Genomic DNA, 20,047 nt, shown 5'->3' with positions numbered 1-20,047 from the left:
CATCTGCTTGTTTATGTGTTGTTTGGCTTGTTATAACGTTATTTGAGGCTTTGTGAAGCTTACTTGTGGCTTGAGATCGAGTTTTTGATGGTTTAGGAACGATGATCCGGCGAGAAGCTTCGGGAAAAAGTGATGCTCGACAGGTGCGTCGATCGATGCACTTTGTGTATCGGTCGATGCAATTGTGAGGATGGTGCGATTTGACCTAGGAGCATCAGTTGATGCCATGTAAAGGCGTCGATCAATGCAACTAGGGATTTCGTAAAATGTCGAGCATGTGTCGGTCGATGCAGTGTTAGTGTCGGTCGATGCTGGTTAGTCTTGCATCAGTCTATGCAAGCTTGTGTGAGTCGATGCAACCCATGTTGGTGTCGGTCGATGCATGGATGGTGTCGGTTGATGCAGTTCCTGGTTTGTTTGTTGATTGTTACTTGATGGTTAGAGTATCTCAATTGCTTGTGTATATATCCAAGTAGATGGGAGGATTGCCTCACTGAATGTTTATAAAATACTCATGCATCTCAATTTGTGTTTGCGGTGTAGGTAAAGGCAAAGTGTGATCATGTAATCAAGGCTATGAAGAGGAGGATGTTCTAAAAGCTCGGTTGTTTGCTCTGTGTCTTTGTTAGGATGCTACAGTGGAACTTAGTGGTCTAGAACGGATGTAAGGATTGCTGGTTTATGATTTGTTTTATGTTCCTCGATTGTTGTTGGATTGATATTATGTTATTTCTTTAATGGTTATTGATTTTTGGGTTTATTATTGTTATCCGCTATTGTTATTGATTGAGATAGGTTGCTAGTGAGTATGAGATCACTAGATATTGAGATTAAAAAAAAACGGGTCGGGTTGGTTCACATTCAAACCCGCCGGATAACTTTGACTTCAATCGATCAAAAATATAATCTATCATATCAACTTTAAAACTACTAAAGCATTATGGAAGACCTAAGTGTTGGTACCACGGATGTTCACTTTGGTTCCTTCAATTGGGCCCAAGCAAGACGAAGTGGGCTAGGACAAGTAATGGGCCCAATTTGCACGAGAATGAGAGAGGCCCGGTAAGAAGAAGTAGCAGCGAGGTGCAGGAGGACTAATTCACTTCGGGGCTCGGAGATACGGTCAAAGATCTCGACAACTGGACGTCATAAGTGAAGTGCGTGATTGACCGAGTGATTTTAGGGAGCATTAACTGTCTTGCTAGATTATAAGTATGTAGGAAGAAACATTGTAAGGGGGAGGAAAAACTTTCATTTTGAGCAATAATATATTACTTTCACTTCGCAATAGTTTTACACTTTTATTCAGTTCGGAGCTAAACGGTGGTAAGCACTCCCATTCAAGAAACACTCCGGGAACAGAGGTTCGATCTCAGTTCCCACACTAAGTATGATCCGGCCCCTCCTTCGTTATGAATACCAGTCATCAACTTAATAGAATGTTGAGTTTGTTGATCCACATTAGAGCCAAAAGTTAGTGATGATTTGTTCACATTAATCCTTTGACGAGATGCATCACCATAAGATCGTAAAATTTGTTGGAGAGATTCCACCTGGTAAAGAGAAGCTTTACAGCTAAAAAGGCTATCATCAGTAAAGAGAAGATAGTGAATAGAGGGTCCAGAAGGAGAAAACGACATTCCTTGAATTGTTCCTGCTGTTTCAGCTCTATTCAACATATGAGTAAGACCTTCCGTACAAAGCACAAAAAGAAATGGAGAAATAGGATCAGCTTGTCTCAAACCTCTTTGAGGAGATATTATCACATAAGATTGATCATTTATCAATACTGAGTATGTCACAAACAAAACACAGAACATAATCCATTGAATCCATTTTTGATGGAACCCTAATGCATTTAGTAACCCTCAAAGATAATTCCATTCCAGCATATCGAAAGATTTAGACATATCCAATTTTATTGCCATATACTCGTAAGAAATTGAAGGATGAGTTCTCAAAGCATGTACCAATTCATGAGCAATGGATATGTTGTCAGAAATTAATCTTTTGGAAACAAAGGCAGACTGAGTCGGAGATACTATGTCGGGTAGGAGAGAGGTTGCAGTCTTGAGGCTAGGATCTTGGATATGATCTTGTATATATCTGAGCTAAACTAATGGACATGAGGTCTGACATTAACTTGGAATTCCGGACTTTAGGTATGAGACAAAGCTGAGTGTAATTTCATTCAGAAGGAAAAGTGCTAGAATTAAAGAATCTCTGAAATTCCAAAGTAATTTGAGGTCCTGTGATATCCCAATACTTTTGGAAGAATAAACCTGTCATACCATCCGCTCATGGGGCCTTAGTTGGGTGGGAGGTATGACCGCTTCCTAGCATATTGCTTTGACTAGTAATGCCACTCCATGTACTAGTCATTGAACTTATTAAGGTTTCATTCATTTAAGTAGTAACTTTTAATTGGAAATCATGAAATAACCAATCAAAATTTTGTGGATTAGTTGACGGGAACAACTCAGTGAAGTAAGTTATAGCAACTTTTTCCTTAGAAGCTTCTGATTTTTGAGTGTTACTTAGAAGCTTCTGATTTTTGAGTGTTACCATTACTATCCATCAATGCTTGAATCATGTTTCTTGATCTATTTGCTTGAACTGAAGCATGAATTTTTTTTTGTATTACAGTCACCTTCCTGTAACCATTTTTCACGAATTTGTTGGCTCCAGTAAGATTCTTCCTCTCTATAAGCAACAATCAACTAATTCTTTAGGTAATGAACTTGATAAGAGGAAGGGAAAGCAGATGATTGTTCTTGTTCTAAAGCAGTCTGAAGCTGATTGATCTTATCTAAAGAGTTTAAGCAATTTTCCTTTTTCCAGTTACTCAGAACTTTCCTGCAACTACGAAGCTTATCCGAAACTGAGGAGGTTGAAGACGAACTAGAATTAAGCCAAAAGAGGAAATAGCTTCTTTTACCAGAGGCTTATTTAGAAATCTCTTATCAAATCTGAAATTCCCTCTGTAAGGACTACTGGAGGATAGAAGCTTAACTAAAATGGGCCTATGTTCTGAACCTCTCTTATCTAGAAATTTCTGATTAGATGCTGGAAATAATTTAAACCAATTTTTATTCCCAAAACATCTATTCAACTTACTCTGGATCCACAAATCATTTCGCCTTCCTTCCCAAGTGAAGCTATTACCATAAGATGGTATTTCAGTCATATCATAGTTCCTAAGCATATCAGTAAAAGGTAAGAAAGAGGCTTCGCTTCGTCTAGGGCAGCCCAGTTTCTCTCCATTGTTTAAAATTTTGTTAAAATCTCCTATCATACACCAGCTTTCTTTCTGTTAAATACCAATACTCACAAGTTTTTCCCAAACAAGAGATCTTGATGTGAACAAAGGGTCACCATAAACACACGATACAAAGAAATTTGTAGAACCAAACTGAACATGGATGTCGAGAAGATGCTTATCCACAAACTGAAAGGTTATATCAACATTGTTTTTCCAAAATAAAGCCAACCCTCCACTCTTTCCTATAGGATTGATAGTAAACACTCTATCATAGCCTAACCATTCCTGAATATCTATCAACACATTACTACTATTCATAGTCTCCATCAGAAACAAAATATCAGGGAAATGTTCTTTACGTATTTCCTTGAGTCTAGGAATATTCAAGTCTTGAGACCGTCCCAAACCTTGACAATTCCAGCTTAGTAAGCTCATTAGATTTTGGATGGTCCCTCAATTGGGACCATCTTAAGATTTGTGGTCTTGGCCACTTTGTGGATATTATTGCCTTCTAAAGAACCTTTTCTTTTGCCTAACAAGATTGTTCCTAAATCTAAAGGTAACTCAGAATTAAGATGAGGATAAGACATGGTAGCATCTCTTCTGAATCCTTTCGTAGTCATATAGAATGGTGATTGCTTCTCCCGAAAGTAAATTTATCACTTTGGAACGTCGAAGAAACTTCAAGACATTAAAGAGAATTTCAGCCCAAACGAAGTCCTTATTCTGAGAAATTGATGGATCATACTCAGCCTGAATGACTGGGCTTGGAAATTCAGCAAAAACCTTGATTGCTTCCTTCGTATGATGATTAACTGGTATGTTTTGAATTTGAACCCAAATTAGAGTTGATTGAAGGTAAGCAGGTGGAGGCTTTTCAACCCATATGTCGAGTAGAATAGACCATTGATTATACGTATGCACTCCCAAATTGAGGATCTTTTCCAAATCTTGTTCATATTTGAAGATGAATTGGAATTTATCTTTGGATAGAGCAACTCCCCTAACCCGATCGTATATTAGCCATTTCCTTGGCATATCGAGGACAATATCCAAGACGTTTTGACAATCCGGATTAAGAAGACGTCCTATTAAACTCATAGAATTTGTATCTTTTGATAAGAATTGAGGCAGGTCCAACAGATTGAACGTTTCATCTGCTTCTTCTAAAGACATGGCTTTGATCAAGTTGTCAATTGAATGTCTCTTTGGAAATAAATTAATATTCTATAAATTAATAAATTTTATTGGCGTTGAATTAAAAAAGGGAAAAATGCCAAAAAAAACCCGAAGTTATTTTTATTTGGACGTTTAATACCCAATTGTTTTGGATTGGAATAAAAATGCATCAAATAATAAAAACGTGTCATTTAAAATCTAAAACAATAAGTGCTATTATTTTCATACCTACGATTTTACAACAAAATCAAAATTCCAATTTTATCCTGATTATTTAATTAATTATTAATAAAAAATTATCCGTTTTCTATTAACTATGTCAAACCGGAAGTTAACCCCGGTTATCTCTCTTCTTCCTTCTCCTCTCTCTAATTGGCGTCGCCCCCGTTATCTCTCTTCTTCCTTTTCCTCTCTCTAATTGTCGTCGCTCCTCCTCTTATTCATCACCACCGCCTCAAGAAATGTCTTGCTCAAGACAAAGAAATTAAGAAACAATCTGTTTCTTTCTTCCTGATCTCCTTTCATCTCTTCTCCCTACGAACTCCTTCTTCCAAAACTTCACTCTCAAAAACTGCGACCAAGTTGAGTACTTTCACCCTTACATCATCACTCATACCCATCTCTCTCCCACAAATCTGCTTTCAACGCCGACATCACCATCAACAAAACCGCAGCCAAAAACGCAAGAATCTGCCAAGAACCATAAACATAAACTCAAGAAGCTTCGTAAGCGACGAGGTTTCTAAGAACTGTTTCTGTGTTGATGTGTCTAGGTTTATTACAGGGAGGTGAAACTGACCCGAGTTTGAATTGAATGAAACCGTTTAAACGTGACCGTTCGTTGTTGATTTGAATCTAACTCCGGCTTTGTGGAGATCTGAGACTGATGGGATTGCAAGCTCTTCTACAAGAGGAGGCTTTTCGATATCCGGATCCGAAACCGATGTTCCTGTTGTTGCTGCCTCGTGTTCTTGTCTTGTGAAGAGATAATCAGCAGAAAGTTTCATAGCCATGAAGCTTTGATATGATATGATTCTCCACCGGAATCTCAAGATTACATCCGCAGTTTGAGACGCGAAAACCCTTTTGAATTGATGCTTAATCTCTCTCAGAAACCTGATTGCTCTGTTTCCGCCATTGTCGTTTACTCTGTTTTCTTCATCTTCTTCTTCCTCGAGTTCTTCTTCGATTCTCGGAACGATCATCTGATAAAAGAAATCTAAGATATGATTATACTCATGAAACTGAGCCTTTAAAATCTCATCATCTTCACCGATCAATCTGATCAAAGACGACGTCTCTTCAATCAATTGTGGTGGTGGGTTTTCGAATCAATCCTGGTTTTTGGGAATGATCGGAGCAACGACGATTAGAGAGGAGGAATAAGAGATATAACCGGTTTAACTTCTGGTTTGACATGGTTAACAGAAATCCGAGAATTTTTATATTAAAAATTGATAATTAATTAGATAACCAGGGTAAAATTGGAATTTTGATTTTATTAAAATCGTAGGTATGAAAATAACAATACTTATTGCTTTGGGTTTTAAATGACATGTTTTTATTATTTGATGTATTTTTATTCCAATCCAAAACAATTGGGTATTAAAAGTCCAAATAAAAATAACTTCGGGTTTTTTTGGCATTTTTTCCTTTGAAAAAAGTAACAACATTTAATAAGATAATAATTTTTTGAAATCCTCATGTAAAATATGACCCTAATTTTATCATCAATTTATAATCATATAAATTTAAATATATATATATATATATATATGCTGATATAATAGTGTATACTGTAAAATTTCGAATTTTCTCCTAGAATACATATTTATAAAGTAATTGTTATGTTGTATTTTCAAACTATAATAATAGAAAATACTCTATAACATGTCAAAAAAATAGCAAAATTTTTTTAAAAGTTTTCACTTTTTAGATATGCATCATTTTCTTTTTTATAGTTTTATAGTCTATTAAAATAAGATGATTGAAAATATTATTCATAAATTTGAACTTATTTATTTCATGTGTATAAGTAAATTTGTTTATAGTATTTGTAATTTATTGTCAATAATATTTTCTAAATATTACAAATTCAATTCTAAAACCAGAAATTAATAACATCCAAAAGTCTAATCTCATTATGCTAAAAAAGTCCCAATTCATAATTTTTAAGAATTTAAACAACTAAAATATATATCTATAAATTAATAATTATTAATTTACTAATTTACACTATATAATTATTAATAATAATTAATTTACACTATAAAATAATAAATAATATTTTAGAGATAAATTAATACTACTATAAATTAAGAAAATGTCATGGTCTCATCATTATTAATTTACCGCGATTTTATTGTTTGATACTACTTGGAATTTTTTTTTAATTAAAAAAAAAGTTATCCGAGAGGTTTTCTATGCCTCAAGACTAATATTTGGGACCAAGGAAAACAATGTTTACACTCGTTCATTAGAACTAATATTACTCGAATTCTCGTGGCCAATGCTACTTGAATTTAGGTGGCAAGATTTAGCTTCTTTTACCATTGGACCAAGGTAACTTGGTGGTCTACTTTGAATGTTTTTGTAGTCTTAGATGTTGAATCGGTTGAACGAATTAATTCTATAGACTTTTAGTTGTGTTTTTTAAATCATGTATCCTAATCTTCGTAGAATTTAGAATTAAATATTAAATTTCTTACATGACAAGGTTAAGCAAAATTTGTAAAATTTGTTTAGTTGTGCTAAACATGTACGACTTCTAGCCTTATCAAGGCTTTGTTAGCCTAATCAAGACTCAGTTAGTTTTTATCAAGACTATCCTGGAATATCCGCATGTTTTTTTCTAACTTTGGAATGATGTCAAAGCTTTCTTCTTTCCTTTTCTCAACTTGTCTTTGGTTTAAATATTTATATTGATCTCGTAGAAACCTGCAAAGTTTATATAAGTGCCAATGGCTGTCACGTGCTGATATGATCAACATTTGGTTGGCTTTCATGTAATCCAAGTGAATCCATGCTAAGTATAGTCAATCCCCATGATATAGAAAATATTTGAAATCCCTATCGAAACAATCTACAACATTAGTTAGACAGGTAAAGTTTATCCCCTAAAAATGGCCATTGAAATAAATTAAGGTGTTTTTGGTATCACATGACAGAAAGTAAAATATCTTACTCTTTGTGTACTGGTATAAAAGCATAAGCCTTTTTGAATAAATCAGTACTTTTCCACCACTTCCTAATTAAACTTGTCAAAAGTTGTCGCACTCACGCCTTTCCCCTATTTTGTAAGGACATAGAGAAACGGGACATAAATAATGTGAATCATAGAAGTAGAAGTGCAAGTAAAATAATCTTGAAAGGATAACATTGTATAGGTCAGTGAGTTTCTTGTAGAAATGGGTGGAAAAGAAATGATGGTCATCAAAGTTTTTTCTATTCGATGAAAGGGTGCCTTGCTACAAAAACCTAGACAAATTAGGTAACAACCCGCACTTATGCGCGGAATAAATCAATTTAAATAAAATTATCAGGAGTAAAATTATAATTATTGAATTAATATAAATTTTTGTCAAACGTAGTTTATAATTAAAGTATTTTTAATTCAAGTATTGATATTATATTATTATTTATGGCAACATGTCTTTTCTTCAATTTATTGAAACAGGACAAATGATTAAATAAATAAAAAGATATTTTTAAAATTTTGGAAATTTTCAGTGTAATATGCTTTTACATAAAATGTAAAGATATGAGTACTGTTAAGTTCAAATTTTTATTTTAATTTGCTGATTTTTTTGTTACATTCATTTCTTTTTTTTAGTTTTTGGGAAAAAATTTTGGTATATTATTTGATGAATAACTATTTTTACTAATAAAATTAGATGTTACATTTTAAAAAAATTTTAAAAGTACACATTAACAAAATTTAGTACAGGTTAAAAAAAGAAAAATGTAACAATATTTATTCTTATTATTTTTTGGTTAAACATATAATGGCATGTATTGTAAATAGTACAAGGATTTAACTCGCGGTACACCGAGGGCAATATTTTTAATTTTAAAATTTTAAAATTTATATTGTATTTATTTGTTATTTTATTATTATTTTATTAATTTTAAAAATATAAATTTTACAGGTATTTGATATAAGTATTCAAAGTATAGGATTTTTGTAGTGTTTTCAAGGTTTTAAGTTTTAACCCGTGTGGTATATGTATAGTATAGTAATACATTTATCTCCTGGTACACATCTAAAAGTGTTTAAAAAAAATCAATTCCACTTAACTCTCTATATGGGATTAATGCCAACCCGTCTCACCAAAATCAAAATAAGTTTTTGCGAAAAAATAATAATCAAAATAAGTTTTTGCGTAAAAAAAAATCAAAATAATCAAACATACCGTGTAACCATGTCTTTTTTGACTGATGTTTGGATTTTCATTCCCTGAAATGATTAAAGCAGCATAATAAGATTCATGTGAATAATAAAAGAGAATATATGGAAATTATGTTTTTGTGTGATTCTTACAGTGCCAAGATCAGCTCCAGGATTTCCGCAGTGCTGCTTGTGTATTGACGCCACAAGTGAAGGACTTTCACTTGCACCCTCCATGCCGTCTTGTAAGGGCGGACATCTCTCAAAAAAACAAATGTTGCAGCCATTTCTCTTTTAGATATGAGGTTGTAGGTTTTGGTTATAGATGTTTTGTATAGTTTTTGAAGTTGATATTTATATATCTAAATATGCTTGATGAGGAAGGAGTCTTTTATCGAGACCAATAAAAGCAAAATTTAATTGTATTCCGTTTTTAGTTGTTTATATTATTACCAAACAATATTCAGTTTCTAAATAAAATATATACTGAATTAAATGTATGTTTTCTTGCTAAAGTTAAATATTTGTGAATATTGGTTTTCAAATCATTCTAAAATTGGATTTTCGGTTTAGGAAATTTATTAATGTTAATATAATTATGAAGATTGTAAACTTTTTTTATGGAAAATATGTTGTATGTCATTTAAATTTGAGAGATTATAGCATCTATAAAAATAGTTTTGGAGATGTAATGGGTTAAAACTTTAGTGGGTAGAGTTGTTTTTGGAAAAATCGGAATGTATAGATGTTGTTAAGATTTTATGGCAATAAATGTAACAAATGTTGGTCAATTTAAGAAAGTTTAGTATTTGAGTTTCTCTGCAATGTTATTTATGGAATTATTTTAGGGGTTAATGTTGTAAATAAAACAAATTAAATAACCAAAACTTCAAGAGCATAACACAAAATGTACTTCAAAAATAATAATATAGATTACCAAATAGGGGTAAATTGCTAAAAAATGTCTGGAGCTCCCCAGCAACGACATCTCAGCATTTTTCTCAAAGTGCTTCCCATATAGGGATAGAACTTTAAAGGAAAGCTTTCACCAAATTGAGAGATCTGGAATTTAAGTATATTGATGATGAATATTGTTTTTTTCGGTTGATGAATATTGTTGATGATTTCGTTCGGTTCGTATCTAAGTTTTGATTAATCCGAACTGAAACGAAAATATCCAAATTGGCAACCTCTAGTTCTTAGTCCAATTTAACTTTTGCCATAGACACTTTTGTTTGAATTTAACGTATCATCCGGTCTGTGGTTAAAGTAAATGATTGAATCTGATTAACTTGATAGAATGTGTGAAAACTAAAATGAGAATTAACACTTATAAGAGAGAAGCTGCATATATATACATGGGGAGTGTCACGAAACTGTCTTTTGTTCTCTCAAAACTAAACTTCAAGAACAGCCAACACAAAACAGACAAAGACACTATCCAATAAATAACAACTCTAATCCCGAGAGCCTTTTTTATCACTCCGGAACATAAAAATCAAACCTGACATCAACAGAACCATCACGAGTGTCTTTGTATTCCACGTTGGTTATGGTTCCAGCCTCGTCCACGTCTTGGTACTCTGGTTTCACCCTCCTAACAGGCACCGTGACTGAGTAAACGGTCCCGAGGTCACCGTCCGTGGAGACATTCAGCTGAACTTTATCCTCTGATTCTATCTCTACGAAATCAGACAGTGCGTGGATAATGTTGTTGACGATTTTCCTTTTAGCTTCATCACTAACGTCACACCTGTCTGAGAAGAGAATCATCTTGAGCCGCTGCTTTGCGATTCTTGCGTTGGAGCTTCTTCTTGAAGCTGGCGATGGGAATATTACTTTCCAAGCTATGTTTAACCGGTCAAAGAAACTCATGTTGATGGCGTTCAAGAGAAAGCTCTCTATCTCTTGCTCAGCTGGGCTTGGTCCTAGTTCATAGCCTCCCGTGTTCCTTGCAAGTACCTTCACATGACCACGTGCGTTTTCACGGCTGATCGCCACTCCGGGAAATTTCTGAGCTTCCAAACTGTTTACCCCAATGCTTATGAAACCCGTGGAATCAACCTGCAAAATTTACATCCATCAGCAGCAAAAAGAGACTGTAATTTCAGACTAGATGCATATTCAAAACTCAGTTATTATAGTCCTAAATCTATAGGTTAAGAAGCAACTATAACATCAAGCTCATATATAAACTTAATAAAATGGTTTTGTAACAAAAGAGAAAAACTTCAGGTCACAGGACCATGTAACAGCTCCATATATCTAACAGTAGACCAGTACAGTCTCAGTAATTCAAGGCACCACTACCATGATTAAAGAACCTTATCTACCAAACACATCTAATATGGCCTTCACTAGCAATTTACTTACAAGTGCCAAAGTAAAAAATCAAAAAAACCTAGGATGATGAACTTTATAGAGCTCGTAAAATAGCAGCCAGCGACTAAACCCATTTAGCTAAACCAAATCTAGAGCTAGAGAGACATTGTGAATTTGTTCAGCTATAAAAGACGCATTTCAGATTCTTCCTAAACCCACACAACCATAGAAACGAAAGATCGAAGCTGCTAATCTAATTTCTAATGACAAATTACACGAAATCGGAACATTGGGTCGCGAATTTTGAATCAAACCCCAGATCCTATATTGCGGAGAAAGAGAAAATTATAAGAGTAAAATCGGACCTTGGAAGAAGAAGAAGGTAACGAGAGGCGATTAGGATGGTGATGATGATAAGGAGATACTAAGGTAGCAGAGAACCTCAGAGTCCCAGAAGACATCGCCATTACCGAGAAGAGAAGAAAAGAGTTCAATTGCTCGCTCGCCGGAGATGCGAATCTTTTCGTTTTCGTCCTCAGTTAAAAGAGACGAAATGGGAAAAACGCCGTCGTTTATAGCCCCCTCGTTTACACGCTGTCGTTTTGAGGTTAATGTGAATCTATATATATAAATTATACTTTTCGTCACTCGTGTTGCTCCACATCAGCAATTCATTCTTTAATTTTTTGGACTCATTTTAAACTCAAATGTTCTACTTTTTATTTCTAATTTCTATTTTTGACAAAAAAAAAAATCACAAATAATCCTTCAACACTCATACCAATCTATATTAATAAAAAGTAGAAACTATAAGCTCCTAAGGCCGTCCACATAAGATTTTAAACAACCAATATAAATTTGACATATCACTTATTAACATTTTATACAATTTCCAGAATTTTCTATATTAAGAATTATTTTACACAACCTATCATGATTTGACATGTCATTCATTAACATTTATTAAATTTATAGAATTTTTTGTCATTCATTAACATTTTTTAAATTTACTGAATTTTTGAGAAAAAGAAAATTTTAAATTTATGTAAATCAAATAACTAAGCACAATATCCCACATCGGCTAGAAATTTTTTAGACAATGGTTCAGAACCAGTATAAATAAAATTAATATGCTTCTAACAAAGAAATGAGCAGGAAAACTTGATTTATCAAGTGTCCAAGTTTAAAAGTTTTATTTGGTTTGATCTGGTTTTTTATTTGATCAAATTAAAACTTTAAACAGTTTCAAAAAAATATTATAATATTGAAAAAATTTAAAAGTTTAAATATTATAAATATTGAAACTTTTAAAAGTTCTTAGCTTTTAAAAAGTTTTTAAATATTATAAGTTTTAAATTTAAAAAGTTTAAAATATTATAAATATTGAAAATTTTTAAAAGGTTCAAATTTTATATTTCGAAACCTTTTAAAAGTTTAAAATATTATAAATATTGATGCAAAACAAAATTATCTTATTTATCTACATTTGTGTTTTTAATTTCTTATGAGCTGTAAAACATATTTTTGCGTATGATTTTATAGATGAGTTGATATTTTTTCATTAATTTTTTATTTTTGGGTCTAAGGAAGAAGGATTGACATCGCAAGACCTTAATTTGATGTTTGACTCAAATTTTGAGGTTTAAAGAAGAAAGATGGACGACAAACACACATGTTTTATTAGCTATACATAGGCATGACCACGGTTATTGTTGTCACGGTTAAATTTTATTAACCATCGGTTATGGTTAGAAATTTTTGTAACCTTAACCAAAACCGTTTAACAAACGGTTAAACGGTTATATTTAAATACGGTTACGGTTCAAGCGGTTACTGTTATATATGGTTCAGTTATTTGATAATATGATACGGTTGATATTATTTGATGATATAATATAATTGATATTATTTATTTATAATTAATATGTTCTTATAGTGTACTCATATTTCTATATATCATATGATTCATATTAAATAAATAATTATTAGTATATTTTATTATGTTTTTAAAATATTATAAACCAAGTAAGGGTTTTGGTTTGAGAAGTTTCTAAACGTGTGGATCTAAAACCAAATAAGTATATGGATAAAATTGTCAATAATTTGGTGCATGTGTTGACTATGCTGGTAATCATGAACACAAATTTTATGAGAAAAGAAATGATTTTGTTCTTGGAGTTTGATGGGTTAACAAGTTGTGTGGTTGTCTAAAAAAATGTTTTTCGGTGGAAGAATGTGAAGAAGTTGACGAGGAAGAAGAAGAAAAAGAGTATAGCGAAGAACCAAACGGTGAAAGTTACGATGACAATTAACACAAAATTTGACAATGAAAATGACAAGAAAGAATATGAACAATAAGAAAACATTAAATAAAAACACGAAAACATAGGTGGTAGCGATTAATTAAATATGAAAACGAGTTAAATTCATGATTATAAAATTGTTTCGTTTTTCTTGTGGTCAAATAAAATGGTTTAGGATATGTGAGGTCATCAGTTTGATTTGTCTCGCCTGGACGTCAAGTTAAATTTATGATATTTTTATCATATTTGATTTTATAACACAACTGATTTTTATATTTCAAAAAATTGTGTATCTGAAATTTAATTTTTTTTCCTTAGTACTAATTTTAATTTTTTTTTATGAGATAATATTTTATTACTGTAATCAATCATATATAATTTTTATCAAAATATATTAAATAAACCCACGCGTAGCGTGGGTTCAAAACCTAGTATATTAAAAAGGCCCACATTATTAACAACAACATCTAGATCCATGAATAAAGACAAAAAAATTGTTAACAAAAACATTTAGGTTAGTGTAATCTGTTATACAAATTAAAGGTGGTTTCATTAAAACACTAAAAAAAATTTACCTACAAAAACATTTTTTCTGAAAATTACTTCATTTTAATACATTATAATAATTAAAAATATTTAGGACAAAAAATAGAGCAAAGGGTTAATTCGGAGACTATCAACAACTTCAAGATAGTATATGTCTTAAATTTTTAAAGTATAGACCAACAAGTTCATAATAAATTTAAAACAGAATTAAAATTTTTTTTTAGATCTAGCCACACAACAAAATTACTCACACAATGGATAATAAACAAAAATGCCAGTAAACACAATTACTCAAACAATAATATAATAAAATAATGAGTAAGAGAGGTAATGGCAATACTACATAAAACTTCAATATAAAACACATAATTAACCAACAATAAAGACAAACTAACAATTAAGCCATAATACCAAAACATAACTCCAACGCACGTCAACATTATAAAGTACATGAAAAATTATGACCAAAACAATTCAGAAAAACATACAAAAAATGTACCAAGTAAAACCATACACCCTAGAAGAACTCTAAAATGAAATCCTCAGAGATATAATGGCACGAGTTGCTCACGTTTCCCGCAAAAACGTAAGACATATATTGGAAGCATCACCACCACTTGCAAAGGCAGTCCGAGACAATTGAGTATACAAGAATATCAACTTAAGGTTGCAAAGTATGAATCTATTATCAACAATAAATAGAGACAAAGAACTTCATGGAGAAATACCTCGCAAGTCAAAATGTGGAGACACACTACATAAAACGAATTCAAGAATATTTTCACAAAAACATTCAGGATTGGAATATTTACGAACAACAGTAGTATTTAACTTTACAAAATTGTAATGTTCTGCAGAGGCAATATTGTGGACGGAAAACTCTAGTTAGAGAAGCTGGGCTGGAAACAAAGCAAAACAAAGACCGATCAATGCTAGAAAAAGACAAACAATCATTACATGGAGTGAGGGTAACAAAAATACAACTCTATTACGCTACTTTGGCGGTTCGATCAACCATCATGTGCAACCATCAGATGCAATAACTATTTCAAAAATTTTAATTATATTATAATTAATATTACAAAACTACCCAACTTAAAAAAAAATAACAACCAAACCAATAAATCACAAAATAACAACAAAAATTAAATAACGAACAAAATAAAAATAAATAGTTAATAAAACTTCCGCGCGTACAATATAATTATAATATTTTAACTAGAAAATTACAAAGACGACATCGTTTCAATTTTATTAAAACACTGTCGTTTTAAATTGTGGAACTGTGGTCACCGGCGGCGAGAACCCGAGGCTACTTCGGAAATCAGAAGCCAAAATCTCCAATATAAATTGAAATCAAAATTAACAACAAAGCCGAGTGGTTTTTTTGGGGCAGACGAGAAAGAAAAAAAATTATTCAATTTTTGATTGATTTGAATGGGTAGATGGAGAGCAGTAGCTCTGCTCCTTCGTAATCAAATTCTCAGTTCTTCAAAGAGACTAGTAGACATTTCTTCTCCATGTGTTTCGAGACACCAGGCGCTTGGTGTGTTAGCAACTTCTCGTTTCCGATACTTGTCGTCGTTCCCTTCTCCGATTTCGATTTACAACAACGACGCTGATTCTGCGTCAAATGATGGGTATCAAAACTATGAATTCGGAACAGAGGAAGAGGATGAACAAGGGAAGATCCCTATCAAAGCTTATTTTCTCAGTACTAGGTATGTTTTTTTTTGCTTATTGCATTGTTGGATTGTAATAAAACTATTTGGACTTGTTAAAGTTTTGATTTTGGACTCTTGATGGTTTTGAAAGTTCAAGTTTTTTTGTTTGTGTGTGTGTGTGTGTGGCAGTATTGATTTGAAGGGAATGCAAGCTGACAACTTATGCAATGTTGTTCCTCCTACCTCACGTTCTACCAATTCTATTGCCCTCAAATTTTCTGATTTTCCTTCTGGTATCCATGTAAGATTTATTGATTTACTCAGTAGAATTGCAGCATTCCATTGATTACCTTATAATAGTGGTTTAGAAACCCCAAAAAGAGAAACACTATGTTGATCTTGTGTTTACCTTCTTTCACAGACTCTGGATGAGAGGGAGAGTGTAAGCAACTGCCGGTTCATGATTGTCTTTCAATACGGTTCTGCTATTCTTTTTAATATTGATGACAACGACGTTGAGCGTTATCTTGACATTGTTCGTAGACATTCTTCTGGATTGCTTACAAATATGAGAAAAGATGGTCAGTGCTCCTGTCTTACTTACTACTTCTTTTGAGTTTTTTCAGAGTACTTAAAACCATAGCTTTACTTCATTAAATGTCAGGTTTTGCTAATGACTGATCTTTTGTTGTGTTAGATTATGCTGTGAAGGAGAAGCCTTTGTTGACTGAGGAAATGAAAGGTGGCCCTGACTACATCGTTCTCAGAACGTTGGATACTAATAGCATCCGTATCATTGGGAGTGTGCTCGGGCAGAGTATTGCGTTGGATTACTTTGTTTCTCAGGTAACTTGTTCCGTTTCAGTGCCCTCAATCGATACAAGTATATGTCTGTTTTATACATAGAGTCACAGATGAGAGAGTATGGAAAGACTGTAAGAAACTGGTCTATGATATTTTGGAAGTTTGAGATTTCAATTACCTCAGGTAGACAAGTTGGTGGAAGAGTTTGCTGATATAAACCGTGCGATGGAGAAAACAGGAACTTTCACAATGACCAGGAAAAAGCTCTTCCAACTTGTAGGGAAGGCGAATTCTAATCTAGCCGACGTGATTCTCAAAGTTGGTTTGTTTGAGAGGTATTCTATTGAAATCATTTTCACATTCTTATGTTGTTTTCTATGATCTCTTTACTCTTACAAAAATCGGAGTTCTTGATTTTGGAAGTATGTTTACTCTGAAGTCTGAAATCTCGTGGAAACAATGTCTGTAGTATATAAGTTAAACTCATCTGTTCTCGTGTTCTCATAGATCTGAAATTGCTTGGAGAGAGGCTAGATATGCTCAGATATACGAGTACCTAAGAGAAGATTACGAGGTCACTCAGAGATTTGGGGATCTAGACTATAAGCTAAAGTTTATAGAGGTATTTACTAGTTGATTTTGTTTCTTGATAAACAATAGTCATGTTTTTGTTTGTCTAATATAACTTTTTTCTCTATTCATCTGCAGCACAACATTCATTTCCTCCATCTGGTGATGCAGAACCGACGATCAGACCTTTTAGAATGGTGCATTATCGTATTACTGGTTATTGAAAACGCAATAGGCATTTACGAGATTGTTCGAGAATCAGGAGTTGCACTCTGATGCTACAAACGTACACATCATTGTAGAGAACTCAAATTCTGTGAACCAAGTTCATTTCTTTTGTTCTTTAGTTTACATCTGTAATAAAAATTAACTTCACTCGCTAGCTTGTGTCGTCAACACAAGGTTTTTGGGAAATTAGGATCAATACAAATGTTATGCTTCCTTCTTCGAAAACATTAATCCAGCCTTCTAAGCAAGTACTCAATTTGGACTTCCTTTGTGAGGGGCATGATCCTTTCTCCATAGAGTTTTGCAACTAAGCTAGGTTGGATTTTGTAGGAAGGATCAGCTCCAGTTTCTGGATCGTTGATCGTTATGTCTTGACCGAAAATTCTGGCTTTGATCTCAACTCTCTTCTTGACTACTTCTTCAACATTTTCATACGTTAGAAGTCGCATCAGCTGTGTCCGGTCCTGGAAAGACACAAACCAGTTTGTGACAAAAGAAGATGCAGATACTGCATAAAGAAAGGGTATTTAGCATGAAACAAAATGAGAGTACTTGTTCTCGGATAGCTGTTTCGTAGGCAGCAGGATTTTCACGGAACTTGGCCTCAGCAACAAATTTACCAAAGTGAATTCTCTTTGAAAGTATCTGCAAGGACAGCCAAATGAGACTTTATGTTCATTTCAAGTCTTCTAATTTAGCCATTTGTAATGATGATGCATGCCAAGCTTCTTGCCTGCAAACACATTGTGTCACAGAGAGCAGCTGAACCACAATTACCATCATCCCCAGGCTTGACCAATCTGGGAAGAAGGTGTTTGAAATACATATTCCACACCTTCTTGTTGATGTTTATCGAATCAGCGCAATGATGCAAAACCTGGTTTAGTCGCAAAACAGAAGAGAAATGTTTTGTTAACTTAAAGAAAAAAAGTTCCTCATCCTTCTACTCAGGGGAGTAAGTCTAGTTGTTTACGTATACACGGTCTACTTTGGACACTATCAATTATATTTGTGAATTCGTTCTGATGAAACCTTTATAGGCCAAGATTCACCTGTGGATATTGAATCGGTGGAATGATAGGCTCTGGCAAGCATTGTGGGAAAAAAGGATGCTCATCAGGACTCTTGTACCTGTCCACCTAACTTCAAGCAAACAAATCATCAACAAAGAGACAGACTTTGAAAAAATTATGAACTAAATTTCAAGATTTGCTGGATTAAAGTTTTCGACCTTTGCGTGGAGCATTTCAGTTTCTCTGACCATAAACTCGACCAAAGATCCTTGAAACCCTTCCATAGTAAAAGCATCCTCGTCATACGTATCAGGGTTGTAGCGATACTGAGCTCGTTCAAGAAGATTAAAGATAATGCTGTCCTCTTGGCGAATCAAAGAGTGTCTTATGCTGTCAAGTGTCAAATACTCACTCTCATCTACCCGTAGTAGCCCTCTCGAGTATCTGTAACAAAAATAAAGCCAAATCACATCAATACCGTATAAAACCCATAAATCAACTTCAGCTAAAACACATTAAGCATCAAGAAGTCGATCATTCTACTGCATAAGATTCATACGAAAACAAGAGACACTAGAAAGATTTGACACGAAATTACGAATCCTTAAATCAATGGCGTACAATACAAAGGGGCTGGTCTCTTTCTCGTAAGAGAGAAAGAAACATTACCGGATCGGAGAAGCTGCAGAGAGACGGAGAGAGAGAGACTCAGGCACACCAAACCTCGATTTACCGCTCCAGTTGGGTAATAATAATCGCGAGACAGGGCTTAAAGAAGAAGTCGCAAGATTGAGGCTTGGGGGATTGGGAAACGCGGGTTTGAGTAGCATAGCTTCCATCGGAGATTAGGAACAGGAGAATCAATCGAAAGGACGAAGATATCTGAGGAAAGGTGGAGGAGACAGAGACAAGAGAGTGGGAGAAAGAAAAGGACAGAGGAGAGATTCGGCGGAGTGAAGAGCGGATAGAGACCCACAAAACACACACTGATAAAAATGAAATCACTTCTTTCCTTTTTTTTTTTTTTTTTTTTTTACTAATCAAATCCGTTACACAATTTTATCTGGATCACGTGTTTTTTTTTGTTTTTCTACAATTTTTTTTGTTTTTTGTTGGTCTCGATATGTTTTCTAGAATTATGTTACCAATCATAATTAATTAATAAAAATGTGGTTTTGCTCTATGACTTTATTCTAATTAGCCCTGGTTTATGAAAGATTTATTTCTAACAACATTTTGGTGGCTCATGAAATGGTTCATAGTTTTAATGCTCATCCGACTATTTCTTCATAATTCATGACAGTGAAATCAAATATGTCTAAAGTCTTTGACAAAGTAGAATAAAGCTATTTAAGATCCCTTCTTGGAGTTTTGAGATTTCATGAAAAATAGATTAATTTGGTCTTGTTATGTGTATCTTCAGTCACATAATAATCTATTCTGATAAATGATCAACCCTTTGGAATTGTCACTCCACAAAGAGGACTCAGACAGGGAGATCCTCTATCTCCCTTTCTTTTAGTCCTTCCTATGCACATAAAGCTTTTTTCATTTTCTCAACTCTACACAATCGACTGGACTCATTAATGGTATTCAATTCCATGATGGAGGTCCTACAATTTATCATCTTTTATTCGCAGATGATAGCTTCTTTGTGTGTAAGGCCAACAAAGATCATAGTTTGGTGCTATAGAAGATCCTTTACGATTATGGCAAGGCTATTGGCCAAACAATAAACCTCAAAAAGTCCTTAATCACTTTTGGGAAAA

At 33.5% G+C, this 20,047-nt stretch overlaps 4 protein-coding genes and 1 long non-coding RNA gene across 5 annotated transcripts; 1 reads left to right on the top strand and 4 right to left on the bottom strand.

Moving 5' to 3' along the window:
• Positions 1-3,832: 3,832 nt before the first annotated feature.
• Positions 3,833-4,438, bottom strand: LOC147941556 (uncharacterized protein At4g02000-like). Its single transcript, XM_087458564.1, has one exon. The coding sequence runs from the start codon at positions 4,436-4,438 to the stop codon at positions 3,833-3,835; it is 606 nt and encodes a 201-aa protein (XP_087314690.1).
• A 168-nt stretch (positions 4,439-4,606) lies between these two features.
• On the bottom strand, positions 4,607-5,805 carry LOC147941555 (uncharacterized). The gene is made up of 2 exons (XR_015560931.1): positions 5,241-5,805; positions 4,607-5,131 (listed from the first exon to the last, which is right to left on the bottom strand). It is a non-coding gene; the product is annotated as an uncharacterized LOC147941555 (long non-coding RNA).
• A 4,324-nt stretch (positions 5,806-10,129) lies between these two features.
• Positions 10,130-11,746, bottom strand: LOC104701568 (cell division topological specificity factor homolog, chloroplastic-like). The gene is made up of 2 exons (XM_087459114.1): positions 11,516-11,746; positions 10,130-10,892 (listed from the first exon to the last, which is right to left on the bottom strand). Exons 1-2 carry the CDS (start codon positions 11,615-11,617, stop codon positions 10,308-10,310), a joined length of 687 nt encoding a protein of 228 aa, XP_087315240.1. The 5' UTR covers positions 11,618-11,746; the 3' UTR covers positions 10,130-10,307.
• A 3,538-nt stretch (positions 11,747-15,284) lies between these two features.
• On the top strand, positions 15,285-17,490 carry LOC104701566 (protein RETARDED ROOT GROWTH, mitochondrial). The gene is made up of 7 exons (XM_010417279.3): positions 15,285-15,720; positions 15,853-15,964; positions 16,085-16,244; positions 16,361-16,509; positions 16,651-16,802; positions 16,975-17,089; positions 17,176-17,490. Exons 1-7 carry the CDS (start codon positions 15,437-15,439, stop codon positions 17,311-17,313), a joined length of 1,110 nt encoding a protein of 369 aa, XP_010415581.1. The 5' UTR covers positions 15,285-15,436; the 3' UTR covers positions 17,314-17,490.
• Positions 17,350-19,294, bottom strand: LOC104701567 (chorismate mutase 3, chloroplastic). The gene is made up of 6 exons (XM_010417282.3): positions 18,948-19,294; positions 18,497-18,722; positions 18,318-18,404; positions 17,999-18,142; positions 17,818-17,910; positions 17,350-17,729 (listed from the first exon to the last, which is right to left on the bottom strand). Exons 1-6 carry the CDS (start codon positions 19,115-19,117, stop codon positions 17,493-17,495), a joined length of 957 nt encoding a protein of 318 aa, XP_010415584.1. The 5' UTR covers positions 19,118-19,294; the 3' UTR covers positions 17,350-17,492.
• Positions 19,295-20,047: the final 753 nt, after the last annotated feature.

This window comes from Camelina sativa, chromosome 7 (assembly GCF_030686135.1).
Source record: "Camelina sativa cultivar CO46 ecotype springtype chromosome 7, ASM3068613v1".
Taxonomy (NCBI): Eukaryota; Viridiplantae; Streptophyta; class Magnoliopsida; order Brassicales; family Brassicaceae; genus Camelina; species Camelina sativa.
The sequence above is the reverse complement of the archived record's forward strand: the minus strand, read 5'-3'. Positions and strand labels throughout refer to the sequence as shown.

Excerpts from the sequence above, each read along its gene's own strand:
- LOC104701567 (XM_010417282.3), bottom strand. The coding sequence starts at position 19,117 with ATGGAAGCTATGCTACTCAAACCCGCGTTTCCCAATCCCCCAAGCCTC. Across the intron at positions 18,405-18,496 it reads CTGAAATGCTCCACGCAAAG|GTGGACAGGTACAAGAGTCC; the intron begins GTCGAAAACTTT and ends GCTTGAAGTTAG. Across the intron at positions 17,730-17,817 it reads AAACAGCTATCCGAGAACAA|GACCGGACACAGCTGATGCG; the intron begins GTACTCTCATTT and ends GTGTCTTTCCAG.
- LOC104701568 (XM_087459114.1), bottom strand. The coding sequence starts at position 11,617 with ATGGCGATGTCTTCTGGGACTCTGAGGTTCTCTGCTACCTTAGTATCT. Across the intron at positions 10,893-11,515 it reads TACCTTCTTCTTCTTCCAAG|GTTGATTCCACGGGTTTCAT; the intron begins GTCCGATTTTAC and ends TAAATTTTGCAG.
- LOC104701566 (XM_010417279.3), top strand. The coding sequence starts at position 15,437 with ATGGGTAGATGGAGAGCAGTAGCTCTGCTCCTTCGTAATCAAATTCTC. Across the intron at positions 15,721-15,852 it reads GCTTATTTTCTCAGTACTAG|TATTGATTTGAAGGGAATGC; the intron begins GTATGTTTTTTT and ends TGTGTGTGGCAG. Across the intron at positions 16,803-16,974 it reads AAAGTTGGTTTGTTTGAGAG|ATCTGAAATTGCTTGGAGAG; the intron begins GTATTCTATTGA and ends GTGTTCTCATAG.
- LOC147941556 (XM_087458564.1), bottom strand. The coding sequence starts at position 4,438 with ATGTCTTTAGAAGAAGCAGATGAAACGTTCAATCTGTTGGACCTGCCT.